At 60.4% G+C, this 14,148-nt stretch overlaps 1 protein-coding gene across 1 annotated transcript; it reads left to right on the forward strand.

Moving 5' to 3' along the window:
• The first annotated feature begins 1,509 nt into the window (after nt 1-1,509).
• On the forward strand, nt 1,510-13,775 carry IL2RB (interleukin 2 receptor subunit beta). Its single transcript, XM_054574425.1, has 9 exons — nt 1,510-1,597; nt 2,019-2,133; nt 2,906-2,987; nt 5,107-5,212; nt 6,609-6,757; nt 7,913-8,090; nt 8,540-8,672; nt 9,991-10,075; nt 13,008-13,775. The coding sequence occupies exons 1-9, from the start codon at nt 1,510-1,512 to the stop codon at nt 13,773-13,775; spliced, it is 1,704 nt and encodes a 567-aa protein (XP_054430400.1).
• The last annotated feature ends 373 nt before the right edge of the window (nt 13,776-14,148 follow it).

Below are 14,148 nucleotides of genomic sequence, written 5' to 3' on the forward strand. Positions count from 1 at the left end.
CAGGGTGACGTGCGTGGGAACCCTGGAGACGGGCGCTTGGGACTCCGAGGTCTGGCTTGCCCTCCCAGAGGCTGGACCGCGTCCTCCTCTGCGAAGCTTGCCGCACCCCCTCCAGACAGCGCTTCTCCTCCCGCCAGGCTCGCTGCTGCTGGGCTGTGGTTTGGCTCTGGCTCCTCGCAGTTTTCTGTGCCCTTCCTGCCCCCCGACCCTGGGGCTTTGTGCCAGGTCTCTCCCTGGGCATGGGGTTCCTGGCCCCAGGCGACGTCCTTCAGGGGATGTGCAGTGCCTGTGCCCCAGGGTCGTGACGGAGTGACTAAGGAGAACAGGGGGGGTTGCTGGGAGCCCTTTTGCTGGGCTCTGGGCCCTTTGGGGGCCCAATGCTGTGCCCTGTGATATTTGGCAGGGGGTCCAAAGAAAGAGACAACCAGCCCCAGCCTAGGGAGCTCACCTCTCGGTGGGGACGGTGGGCCAGGCACGGAGGAGCCCACGGGCACCTCTCGGGGCTCCTTCCCGCTCCGGGTCAGATGCCCCCCGCTGGCCTGTGCCCACGTGGGCCCAACTCTCCTGCGTAGGGAGGCCATCGGCCTTACCCCTGGGGCTGTGCCTGGGACAGGAGCCGGGCAGAGTAGAATGGCGTGGGACAACGGGCTTTGGGACCGAGCGGGAAGATTAGACCCTGGCTCTCCCTCCTCTGCGCACGTGACCTTGGGCGGGTTAATGACTCGGAGCCTCGGTTTCCTCCTCTGTGTAAGGGGAGAATACAAGCACCCCCCAAAACTACCAGTGGCTGGGCAGATTAGATGAGCCAGTGAACCAAAGCACTAGGCAGGCGAGAGTGCTCAGCACACACAGTGAGTATTGTTATGAGGTCATCGGCCTGGATACCCCCTCAGTGGGTGGGAAGCTGGAGTCAGAGAAGTGACGGGCGGGGCACCTGGGCTCTGGGCAGCCCGCCTGGACTCAGACCCACGACTGCCTCTTACTGGCTGAGTGGCCTCGCGTAACTTGCCCTTCACTGCTCTGTGCCTCAGTTTCCTCACCCAAAAATGGGGATAAGAGCATCTCCAACAGATGAGCTTCCTGTCGCATATAAAGAGTGTAAAACAGAGCCTGGCACGTAGGAACACCGTAACAAGGGGTTTTAGTGCAGCTCAGGGGGCAGCCGGGTAGAGAGGAGGTGGACGCTCATCCCAGCTCGGTGCTGGCTTCTTGAGGTGGACGTGAGCAAGTCTTTTCCTTTCCTGGGCCTCAGTTTCTCCAATTCTGAACAAGCGGTTGGGCTCACTCAGAGAGCCCTTTCAGCAGTGATCACGTGAGGGTCCCTGGATCCCTGGAGGAAGGGAGTGAGCGTGGGCCTGCCTTGCGCGGTGAGAGCAGGCCCGTAGGCCCCGAGAGGCTAGAGGCAGCGGCAGGGGGTGGGGCGGGGGGGGGCGGAGCAGTGCTCACCTGTGCTTTCTCTCCCTCTCCCTCCCTCAGGGCCCCCTTCCCCAGCTCCCACCTGCGGATGTGATGGCGGCTCTTGCTCTGTCCTGGTGTCTGTCCCTCCTCCTCTTCCTCCTGCCCCTGCCCATCCCTTGGGCATCCGCAGCGGTGAAAGGTGAGGATCCTGGTACCTGGGCAGCTGTGCCCCCTGGGACTCCGCCTCTCGGCAGGTCCATCATCAGGGGCGGGAGGCAGGGAAGAGGAAGGCAGGGGCAATGGGACCAGAGATCAAGTGTCCACCTTCTCCCTTTGCCCTCTGTCCCACCCCCACCTCCCCCACATGCCTCTCCAAGCCACAGAAGACACAGGCTTCCTGTCTTGTCCTGCCTCAGCCTATCTGTGGGGGGACCTTGAGTCTCTGGGGCTCAGTTTAGTCCTCTCTGAGATGGGCGGCTCGCCCATTCTCTGTCCGATGCGGTGGCTCGCCTCCCGCCCTGGCCGGCGGAGGGTGCGGGTAGCAGGGATGGTGGGTGGGCCCCAAAGGGCAGGGCAGAGGGTGGCTGCAGCCAGCCACTCCCACCTTGTCTTGCCAGCAGACACGTCCAAGCTCACGTGCTTCTATAACTCAAGAGCCAACATCTCCTGTATCTGGAGCCGGGATGGGGGCCTGCAGGACACTTCCTGTCGCATCCACGCCCAGCCTGACAAACGGTGAGGGTGGGGACACTTCGGGACAGTGGAATCTCACCGTCATGGTGGTCAGGCTCTTAGAATCGAAACTCTCAGACTCCAAGACTCCTTCACTTTGAGCATCTTGGGTAAACGGAAGCCATAGGCTCTGGGTATCCCAAGAGTCTGGAAAATTCAGGAGACAGATGTTGAGGCTCCTGGAACCTGGGTGGGATTAGGGTGTGGGGGTCCAGGCTGCAGAGGGGCTGGGCAAGGTAGACCAAGGACATGGCGGGGTGGGGGGGCGGGTGCTTTGAGCTTGTTACGCTGAGGCTGGACTTGACTTTAGAGGCAAAAAGGGAAGAGAGGATGATCCCACAGTTTTGTGAGTAATCTGGGATTTTTGAGGGGCCCTCTATGGCAGCTGTGGGGAAAGGGAGCTTGGAGGGGATGGGTGGGAGCGGAGGGAGAGGATGTGGTGATGCAGGAATCCTGGTGACAGCAACACAGGCTCCCATGGGCTGTGATTCCATGAGGCTCCCAAGGCCCAGCCCAGCCCCGTGAGAAGACTGCAGGCTTTGGGGGCAGAGGCCAGGGGTCCTGAACTGGTTTGTTTCCAGAAGAACCCTCTGGCTGCTGGGGGCCAGGCCAGGGTGGGGAGGGTGGGCAAAGCAGATCGGGGACCCTGACACCCCAGGAGCCTGCCAGAGAGCATCTGCACAGGCTGGCCTCACTGCACAAGGACCGTCCCAAGAGCCAACCCTGGGGTCCCTCCTTTTCTTCTAAGGTTTTTTTTTTTTTTTTGCTTTGAAAGTTCCTGGAAACAATTCTGTGAGCTGTTTCCAGTGATGCCGCCATCCTGGGCCTGCAACCTGATCCTTGACGAAGACCCTGAGGTGAGCGGCCCCGAGGCAGGGTGGGTGCCAAGGGGTGTCCCTCCGGAGAGGATCTGGGCCAGCCCAGTGCCCGGGGGGCAGGAGAGCAACCCCCAGAAGCCCGACCCCGGCCGGCCGGCCTCAGGGCCGCCAGACCCACAGTGCAGGGGACCCTCATACAGCTTCGTCCCAGCTGTCGCCCCCGGGCTGGCGGGGCCTTGGGCGCTCCTCTACCCCCCATCGAGTGGGGAGAGCACCTCAGTCACAGTCATAGCTACACACCTGACTCTTCCTGAGGCCTTACCAAGGGCAGGGCCGCAAGTCGGAGTGTGGATTCTGGACCCGGACAGTCTGGGTCCCAACCCTGGCTACACTGTACCCTAGCCGGGTGCCGCGGGGCGGCTTCCATGCCCAGTTTCTCCTTCTGTGAGACGGGAATGACGGTGGCACCTACCCAGAGGGGCGACCTGGGTGTTACAGCACGTGGAGCGCCACCCAGAGTAGAGCAGGCCCCGACACCATCGCCAGTGGATCCCTAGGACTCTGTTGGGCACCTTCCTGTCCTCTTATTAACTAGTGAGGAAATTGAGGCTCAGAAAGGCGTGGTCTCCACCCAAAGTCACACAACCAGAGGGTGGCAGAGCTCCAGCCCAGGCCCTTCACCATGGCACTAGGCTGCCTCTTGACGGGCACGCGGCTGTGGCCCTGACGTGCGTCATGTCATAGACCGGCAAACCCTTCTTGGCTGTGGTGGGCACCAGGTTCGCCCAGACCACGTTTTCCAACCGTTCTCAGGCTCTCTGCTTCCTCAGGGGTCAGCAGAGCGGGGTGACTGGCCAGCGCAGCATAGCTGATAAAGGCACAGCCTCTGGGACCAGGCTGCTGTCCCTGTGAGCTCTGCAGGTCCTGGTCCCGCCTAGCTGGGGGACTTTCCTGACTGTGTGACCTTAGGCAAGTCCCCAAGCCTCTCTGTGCCTCAGCGTCCTCAGATGTAGGACGAGGATAGTAATAGTGCCCGTCTCATAGGGTGCTGGGAAATATGTAAGTGTGTGGAAGAGTGCCCGCCACAGACTAAGGACGCCGCCGGTATATTGTTGGCATCTCTACAACAACAACAGTAATAATAAAAATGACAGGACTGTTTATTGTATCGGATAATCTGGCCCCCGTGGAAGCTGGAAGAAGGTCAGAGCAGGGTCCTTGGGGTACAGAGGAGGAACTGTTTCCAGCTTCGGCAACTCTGAGGATGAGGTTCAAGGCTTGCTCAGTGGGCCCTGCAGCGGGTCAGAGGGATCCCGCCCTGGGTCCTAGCCAGGAAAACAGCGCCTCAGGCCCAGAGCACAGACCCCAACCGTGCCTACGCTGGGCCCTCCTTCAGCAGGAAACCCCTCGCTCGGCCGCCCTCGGCCGGGCATGGCGGGCTGGGGCTGCAGCCTCCATGGCACTGGGGACACAGAGCCTGGGGTTGAATCTGGGTTCCCCTGCAGACCAGATGCGTGACATCAGGCAAGTCCCTTACCTGCCTGAACCTCAGTTCCTCACCTGCAAGGGTGTGGATGGACCACTGTGAGAATCAGCCAGAGAGGCGGCTTAAACGCCGGAGCATGCCTGCCCACAGATGCTTAGTTAGCACCACTTGGCTGTTTCTTTCCAGAAAAATCGGAGGGCAGGGTGGGGAGAAGATGGGGGAGGGGAGGCTTTCACACTCAAAGCCGTTACCCAGGTTCAGTGCTGGCCCTGCACCTTCTTGGGTGCTCGCCCTGCTCGTACACCCCTTGTGACTGAGAACTCCCCCCTCCCAAGGCGGCTTTCTTCACTTTAGATCAGGGGTTGAGAAATGACTGTGGCCCATGGGCCAAAACTAGCCTGCTGTCTGTTTTTGTAAATAAAGTTTTATTGGCACAAAGCCACACCCATTTTCTTATTTGCTGTCCGTGACAGAGTTGAGTAGCTGTAACGGAGAACCTGCCAAGTCAAAAATATTTACCACCTGACCCTTTACAGAAAACGTTTGCTGACCCCAACCTTAGACAGGGTGGGCCTGTGGCGGGGCTCCACCTGCAGAGCAGTCTTGGTCTCCCCTCCTGCCCCCCTCCTCCCCCCCCCGCTGCCAGCAACAACACCTGTGCCCCCCTTCCAGGCTCAGCCACTGACCGCATCAGATGTTGTCAACATGAGCGTGATGTGCCATGAAGGGGAGAAGTGGCAGGTGGTGATGACCCAGGAGTTCAAGCCCTTCGAGAACCGTGAGTGAGGAATCCAGGGTGGGCGGGGGAGTGGGATCTGCTTCGTGGGATCACACTCTCCCAGTCTCTCTCCATCCTCTTCTGCACCCACATCTGACAAGTTCACTGCCTGCTCTCCTCGGGATGAAGTCCCAGCTCTGTACCCTGACGTTCAAGGCCACTTGGGAATCTGCCTGGCTTCCCTCTCCACACCAAAGGCCAGCTGTTCGAACTCAACTTGTCCATCCATGCCTCTGAGCCCTTGCATGTGCTAGTCACATGGTCTGGAAGGCTCTTCCCCACCGGAAGATTGACCCTCCTCCCTTCAAGTCTCAGTGAAGGGTCACCTCCTCCAGGAGGCCCTCCCAGACTCTCCCAGCTTTTTGTACCTCCTCTTTCAGGGTGTTTGTGTCCTGGGCCGTCAGGGGCTGATCATGGGACTGTCCCCCTCACTGGGCTGTGAGCTCCCTGAGGGCAGAGTTTCTGCCACCCCTGCCTCTGTGCTGAGTACTCAGCACCAGGTCTAATCTGGGTGGTGCTCTGGAAAGGTTTGTTGAATGACTGAGTGCCTGAGTCCCTTCCCGCTTCCCCCCAGACCTTGGACGCCTTCTCCACAGAAGAGGAGGGGCAGATGGTGAAACCCAGGCGGGGCTCTAAATGCAACATTGCCTTAACTTGGTGTCATCTGACTGGCAGGTCATTCCACAGGCCTGAGCTCAGTTTCCTCATCTGCGAAATGGGATAATCAGTTACCTGTTGCCCATGGTTGTTGTAAGGAGTCCTTAAGCCAAGACTTAGTACCTGCTTAGCCCATGCTCAGTAAACACTCATTTATTGTTGTGTGTGGAGTTCTATAAAGTCTCAGAATTATAAAACTTCCATCAATTCAACCTCAGAATCATAAAACCGTATACAAGGTAACGAGGTTAAATTACATTAAATGAATGAGATGATCCACTGAAAACTCTTAGATCGTTTGCGTGCAGAGAAAGGCTGCCCTGATTCATTGATTCAGCAGATGTTTAATTAAGTGCATTTTATGTGCCAGGTAATGTGCCAGGCATGAAGGACACTTGAGAGAACAGAGTCCCTGTCCTCAGCACGCTCACAGGCTGGGGAGGGAGAGAGGAAGTTAATCAACCCCGAACTAGGGTTTAACAGTCAAGTGGTGGCAGAGCCGGGAAGACAAATGAAATGGGGAGGGGGACAGAAACAGGGAGAGTGGCGGGTGGCAGGGGAAAGCTCCTCTGCACAGGTGATATCTGAGTGGTGGCCTGTGGATTTCTGGGGGAAGGGTGCACCAGGAGGGAGGAACAGCAGGCACAAAGGCAGAGCAGGAGCACATCTAGGCTCTATCATCTCAGCGTCGAGATCCAGCGTCCCCAAAGCTTCCCTCCTTGCTTTCTCCCTGTTCCAGTTCGCCTGATGGCGCCCGACTCCCTCCAAGTCACCCACATAGAGACCCGCAGATGCAACATCACCTGGGCCATCAAACAGTCCTCCCACTACATTACAAAATGCCTGGTGTTTGAGGCCCGGACCCGGTCCCCAGGCCACAGCTGGGAGGTGAGTCTGGGGCCCAGTCCAACCTGCCCTGGTTCCCCCTCCCTGTGCTGGGCACCCTGTCCATCCTCCGTCTCAGCAAAGGCACAGTGGCCCCCAGGCAGCCCTTGCCTCTCCCTCCATCCATGTGGCCCCTGACACTCCAGGATGCCAGCTGGTGGCAGAGTCTAAGCTGACACCAGGCAAGATCGACATAACCAAGAGGCAGACCACTTCCCTCTCTGTGAGCTTTCAGAGGCCCTGGGATGCCATGTCTCCACTCTTCAAGTCCAGCGTGGTCCGGGTCCACAGGGGCCTGTCCTTATTCTTTCGCTCATTCCTTTCTTCACTCACTCAGTCATTCAACAAACACTGAATGCCTGCTGCGTGTTGAGTGCTGGCCAGAGAGTGGGGGGCCAGACAATCTTCCTGCTCTCAGGACACTGACATGAATGCACGTGTCGGGTGGGGAGGAAAAGAACAGTCAGCAAACACAGGAACAGAAGACTGCAATATTGGCAAAAGTTACCAGGGAAACAAAATGGGATAATGCTTCTGAGAGGGACTGGGACAGGCTACGTCCCCGGGACAGGCGACCAGGAGGGCTGTTGTGAGATCAGAGGGTCAAGAAGGAGCTGAGCCTGCAAAGATGTGGGGAGGGTTTTCCAAACAGAGGAAGCAGCTACTGCAAAGGCAAAACACTGACTGGGGGTCGGGGCGGAGGGGGGATGTGCAGGAGGGGTCTGCGGGAAAATCCATCTTTCTGGTCGTGTGGAGAACAGACCACACTGGATGTAGTGGAAGCAGGGAGACAATTCTCAGGCCTGGGAGGTGGTAGGAGCTCAGACCAGGAGCCGGGAGGAGAGAAGGGGAAGGGCCCGGAGGAGGTCCCAGAGGTGGAACCAGGGGCTGGAGGCAGAACCAGTGGATTGGCAGGTGACTTTGGATGGAGCGGAGGAGTGAGAGGGAGGTGTTGAGGATGACCCCGGGGGTTTGGGCCCCAGCAGTTGGGTTAGTCAGGGAGCCTTTGGGGAGGATGGGGTGGGGTGAAGGGAGCGGGGAGGCTGAAGGGGGGAAAGGAAGGTGTTGCTTTGCTCAGCCCCCTGGTTGGCCCTGCTGTGGGAGGTAGGTGGGCCGCGGGGGGGCCCCTCCGCCTTCATAGCCCTGTCTCCGCCCCAGGAAGCGGCTCTGCTGACCATCGGGCAGAACCAGCAGTGGATCTTGCTGGAGACCCTTGCCCCGGGCACCCTGTATGAGTTTCAGGTGCGGGTCATGGCCCAGCGAGGCAGCAACTCGACTTGGGGCCCCTGGAGCCAGCCCCTGGCCTTCAGAACGAAGCCTGAAGGTAAGGGCGGAGCTGGGCGGGAAGGCGTGGCTGGGCGTGGCTCTGGGGGCTTTCTGGGGCTACGGGGCTTCTCTCACCCTGAGCTCCCTTGATGTGACCCTGCAGGGTGGGCGTTGAGGGCAAGACTGTGCTCCTGTGATGGATGGGAACAGGGACTCCATGAGGGGATGGGACTGCCCCCTGCAGCCTCCGTCTCAGCAAAGGAGTTAGCGGGGGCCCGAAGGGCTCTTTTCATGGTCTCCGCCCTGCGACCTCACACTCTGGGTTTCTGCACGGGGCAGCGGTGGGCTGGTTTTACCTTTCAGCCTCAGTTTCCTCATCCATAAAGTGGGCACCACGCTGCCCGGTGTTGGCCTGGCACGCGGCAGCTCGGCCGGGCCAGCTGGGATGCTGGGAAGGCAGAGGGTCAGAGATCACCCTGCCCCTCTGGAGTGACGTGGGTGAGTCGGGGTACTTCTCTAACTCCTCTCCCTGGTTCTCCTTCCACCCATGGCCAGCCCGTTCGGTGGGCCATATCATCGTGGGCCTCAGCGGTGCCTTTGGCTTCATCATCTTGGTCTACCTGCTGGTCAACTGCCGGTACCTCAGGCTGTGGTAAGAGCTCCTGCCTCCTCGTCTGTCCTGCATGTTCCCATCTGCTACACACACCTCTCGCCAGCTCAGGTGCTGGGCTGAGCCCCTGCTCGAGCACACCAGGGCTCCCGTTGCCCTCTCAGGAGTCTGCCTTGCTTACACCTGGCCTCTCCCTGTGATCTGTCCCCAAAGGTGGAACCCATGGGATCAGCCTGATGGGAGCAGGGGAGGGGGAGCCCTAGGTGGGGGCCTGCCCAGAGCAATACTCTCAGGAGTCGCGTGTGTGAGCACATGTGTGTGTGCACACCAGCTGCTGTGTGTGTTGGTCCTCGTGGCTCTGCCTGGGTCTGGGCCCAGCCCAGTGGCAGGCATGGCGCTGAGTGCTGGGAACGCAAGGACTAGCCACGTGCACATGGTCTTGTCTTCCTGGAGGGAAGGCTGATGATTAGTCAGATACTTATAGAAGGAAACACGTGATTAGGACAGTGCAGGAAGGTGCTGGGCGTACTGGAAGCAGACTACAGGGAGAGGAGCCTCAGTGGAGGGGTAGCTGGAGGAGCTTCCCAGAGCAAGTAGTGATTCCTGGTGTGCGGGCCGGGCGGGGGTGGGGGCGGGGGGCGGTGATGGGGAGAGCAGGGAAAACAGCACATGCAGAAGTCCTGGGTGAGAAGGAGGGAGGGACTTTTCAGAAACCAAGAGAGCAGGGAGGTGGTTGTGGCTGGAGACCAGATGGGGGTTGGGGAGGGGGCTGACCCAAGCTTTGGTGGGCGCATGGGCAGCAGCCACGCTTTCTGGGGTCTCAAGGCCACAACCTACCTTTCAGCGCAGGTGCATGCAGACGCTGGAGCCCTCAGATTGCAATTCAGCCCCCACTGACCTCTCCCCGCAGCAGGTGCCCTGAGGCAGTGCGCCATCTGGACCCCCACCCCGAGAGGCCCACGACCTGGCCTCTGTCCTAGCTCCCTCCTCCTGGTTCGCTCCGTGCCAGCCACCTCTGTCCCTGACTGCTTGGCTCACGTGGTCTCCGGGCCACATTTTTCTTTTTCACAACACCCTTTGTCTCCCCAGATGAGTGGTAACCTGGCACTCCGCTTTGTGTCCGTGTCCCCATGAGAACGTCAGCTCCTTGAGGGCAGGGACCTTCTCTGTAGGCCAGTCTTGTGTCCCAGCAGCCAGCACGATATCCTCCCTTACCGAGCATTCAATCGTTATCGACCAAATAAATGATCCGGTGTCCAGTGGCTCCGCGCCCTGCCCCCAGAGCTGTGGGCTGCTGGCAGGGCCCTGTGGCCCCCTTCCCCTCTCACCCCCCGCACCTCCCTCCCTCTCCCCTGCTCAGGTTGAAGAAGGTTCTGAAGTGTCACATCCCAGACCCCTCGGAGTTCTTCCCACAGCTGAGCTCGGAGCATGGAGGAGATTTTCAGGTAGGAGTCGGAGGTGGAGGGCGGAATTGAGCAGCTGGCGCAGGCCGGCCAACACGTGGACAAGGGTGTCAGTAGGTGAGGAGGCGGGGCCGGAGTGGCAGGTTTGGCACTGGGCCCGAGAGGCCACTGCTGAAGGGCGCAGCCCCAGGTGGGCGTGGGCCCCTCTCCCAGCTCCGGCACCAGCATCCTCCGGCAGAACGACACCTCCTATTTGAGCTGGACTGCCTGGTTCTAACCCTGGCTCCACCACTTCTTGGCTGTGTGACCTTGGACAAGTTATAGAATAGCCCTGTGCCTCAGTTTCCTCACCTGTAAAATGGGGAGGAGCGTAGTGTTACTCTGTGCCTGGCCCTGAGAACATTGCTGGCCCACAGACGGTGAGCAAGCAGCCGGCCCCCTCTGGAATTACTGTCTCCAGTCTGTTGACAGAGCAGGTCTGGGCAAACAGAGCCACAGGCTGGAATTCAGCCCCATCCCCACCTCCCCAAACCAGTGCCCTGGGGCAGGGCAGAAACTGAATGAATCACCATCCGTGAGCTCTCCGCTCTGTGGGCCCCACACAGGAGAGCTCAAACCTGCTCCGCACAGATAAGACCTGCTCCGTACAGTTAAGGCTCCCTCGATAAGGCTCCCTGGGCCCCTGCGGAGATTCCGCAGGTGGGCCTGTCACTTCTCACAGAGGCTCACAGGGCCTCTGGTCACTTCTAGCCACAAAGCACAGATTCATGGGCAAAGTGCTGGGTAGCACTGTAAACGCCATTCAGAGCTGGCATCTCCCCTCCCCCAGTCCACACCCACTTCAGGAAGGAAGCCTGGGGGGGGAAGGGGGATGTGGTGGGCTGCCTGTACCACCCAAGCCCGTGCTCCCCCGCACTCCCCCCCAGCCTCAGGCTCCCTAGATTTGGGGGAGGGGATGGGCTGGGGCTGGAGGGAGCGTAGGAGGAGTGCTGTCTTTGGAGTTTTCTACCAGGGCTGGTCAGGGTCCCTTCTGGAATTTTTTGGAAAACTCAACCCTAAAGGTAGTGAACTCCCCACCAACAAAAGTATGCAAGAAAGCCTGACTATGCCTCAAAACATGGCTGAAAGGATTCCTACGCTGGACCTGGTTGGAGGCTGAACTAGATGCAGTCTCAGTCCTCTTCCAGTTTGCAGGCTTTCTGATTCTACAGGCCCAGGCATTTTGAGGTGAAAGCAGGGTCCTTTTGGAGCACGGCAGGTCACTCCATCTTCCCAGGACGGCGTCCCCAGTTATAGACACCTGCTCCCGGCCTCGTGTGTGTGTGTGTGTGTGTGTGTGTGTGTGTGTGTGTGTGTGTAGGAGTCCCGGGGGGCCGTACCATGCGGCTGAGGGGGGCCCACAGGGACCCCCTCTCATCCTCTGCATCTGAGTGGGAGGCCTGCTCCTCTTTCTCTCCCTGCCCCAGGGCCCCCAACTGCAGGGCCACAAGGCCCTCTGTCCCATCCACGGGGCCTGGGGGTGCATGCGAGAGTGTGGGCATGCGTGAAGGAGGATGAGTTGCCCCTTGTGCTCTGCTCCCCGCCGCTTTGAGGGCACTGTGGACGGAGGCCCAGGCCCAAGAAGTGGCTGACCACACACGCCTTGGAGGGGGTCCCGGAGGCCTGGCACGCCAGCCCTGGCCGGGGGCCTGGCCTCCCCCTGGCTCTGCCCCCACCGCTTCTGTGGGCCCCGCCCGGCCTGTGCTCTTTCCCTCTCTCCTAGTTGACTCCCCTTCCTTGCCATACTCAGTTTGCCCTGGGTTCTCTCTCTCTTGGATTTTTCTCCTGTAACACACACCCCTGGTTTGGGGAAGGGAGTACATTTTGTTGAGTGGTGTGTACGAGTGTGTGCATGTGTGCATATATATGTATGGGGGGTGTGTGTGTGCACATGTATGTGTCCATGCATCTGTGTACCAGCCAGCATGGCTCCAGAAACTCACTCTGGGGAGGGAGAAATGGGGCATTTTTCCAATGGTCCATTAATGCATCTGAAATATACTGATTGGTCCCGCAGGCCTTGTGCTGGGCACAGGAATGCAAGGGGAGCCCACAGGCCTGGTCCCTGGGAGCTGCCAAGAGCCCCCAGGACTGAGAGCTGTTGGGGTCTCGAATGCACCGCCTCGAGGGGCCTACTGCCCCACATCTCTGCTGTGTAGCGGGCATCGTGCCCCATGCCAGCTTTCTCCACCCTCGTTTCCTTACCCCACAGCTCCCTGCAGGTCCACAGGGAGGAAGCGGGGGAGGGGCAGGAACTGCTGTGGAACTGAGGCTGAGAGAGGTGCAGGGACCTGGCCGGGGTCACACAGCTTGTGAGGGCCAGGGCTCTCTGGACTCTGGAGCGACGGGGAAGTGCCCCGATGGGTGCTGTCCTCCGTCCCGGGGTGGGGGGCGGGCACCGAGCACTGGGAGGGAGACGCAAATTAGGGGACCGTGAACTCCCTGCCAGAGATGTTTCTGTGGCAGTGTAGGGGGGGCCTGGGTCCCGGCCCTGCTGTGTGATGAGGGCCAGGAACTGCCAGTAAAGTGGGCGAGACGTGCTCCCAGCCCTTCTTGCCCTGGCATTGGTGGGTGGATTCGCACACTCACGCTGGTCTCCACCAGACACTGACCTTCTACCCTTTGTTGCGTCCTCAGTCCCTAGAATAGCACCAGGCTTATAGTAGATGCTCAGTAAAGGGGCGCTCGTTGAACCAGTGCATCCCTTGGGCACCTGCAGCGGGCCAGGAAGGCCTGTGCAAGGGCTGGGGGCAGGCGCCTCCTCGGGCTGACCCAGAGGGTTCCCCAAGCAGGGGGCAGGTGGTGGGGGTCTGGGGGGACAGGCAGGGAGGGGCAGCCTTGGGTGGCTCGCAGCCCGAGGGGCGGTTAGGAGCTGTTGCTGAGAACCCTGAGGAGGCATCTGGCTTAAAGCTCGCACTGGTCTGTCTCCTGGCAGAAGTGGCTGTCTTCGCCCTTCCCCTCGTCCTCCTTCAGCCCCAGCGGTCCAGCCCCCGAGATCTCTCCACTGGAGGTGCTGGACAAGGATGCCAAGGCCACACAACTGCTCCTGCTGCAGCATGACAAGACGCCCCCACCTCCCCTGGAGACCAGCGGCCACTCACTGACCAGCTGCTTCACCAACCAAGGCTACTTCTTCTTCCACCTCCCGGACGCGCTGGAGATTGAAGCCTGCCAGGTGTACTTCACCTATGACCCCTGTGCCGAGGAGCCTGATGAGGGTGGGCCTGGAGCGCCTGAGGTGTCTCTCCTGCCGCCTCTGCCATCTCTGCCAGGGGAGGAGGATGCCTACTGCACCTTCCCCCCCAGGGATGACCTGCTGCTCTTCTCCCCGACTCTCCTCAACGGCCCAAGCCCCCCACACATTGCCCTGGGGGGCACCGGGGCTGGTGAAGAGAGGCTGCCCCTCTCTCTGCAGGAAGGAACCCTGAAAGACTGGGTCGCCCAGCCCCTGGAGCCGCCAACCCCAGGCGCCCCTGACCTGGTGGATTTTCAGTCACCCCTGGAGAATGCACTGGGAGAAGCTGGGGAGGAGGGCCCTGGCCCTGGCCCTGCCCCTGGCCTTGGCGCGGGGGCCGGCTTCCCCTGGGCCAGCCCTCCTGGACAGTGCCAGGTCCGGGCCCCCACCTTCTGCCTGCCCCTGAACACTGACGCCTACCTGTCCCTCCAAGAGCTCCAGGATCAGGACCCAGCTCACTTGGTGTAGACAGATGGCCAGCAGTGGGGCAGGTGGCTGTCTGCTGTTGCTCCAGGCCCAGCTGGGGACTCTCTGCCTTCAAGGCTTGTCCTCCGCTGAGATACTTGGTGTCCAGCTGCCCCATGGACGCCTTTGCCCAGATGGCCCCTGCCAGATCCTGCATGCTGGGCCGTTCACTTCCAAACCTCACTTGCTGCTCCCTGGTCCTACTGACCGCCCCTGTTGGGCACTGCATGGGGAGGGGCGCTTGGACCCCCCCCCATCAACCATGGGGGAGCCCTGGGTTTTGTCTCCAAGTACTGCGCCTCTCTGGTCTGCAGCTGTCTCTCAAGGAGAGGTCTCGTGGCTCCCCCGGGGCTGCACCCCGGCCCTTCACTGGGCA

This window comes from Pteronotus mesoamericanus, unplaced genomic scaffold (genome assembly GCF_021234165.1).
Source record: "Pteronotus mesoamericanus isolate MK-2021 breed Mesoamerican mustached bat unplaced genomic scaffold, CSHL_Meso_final contig_263, whole genome shotgun sequence".
Lineage (NCBI taxonomy): Eukaryota > Metazoa > Chordata > Mammalia > Chiroptera > Mormoopidae > Pteronotus > Pteronotus mesoamericanus.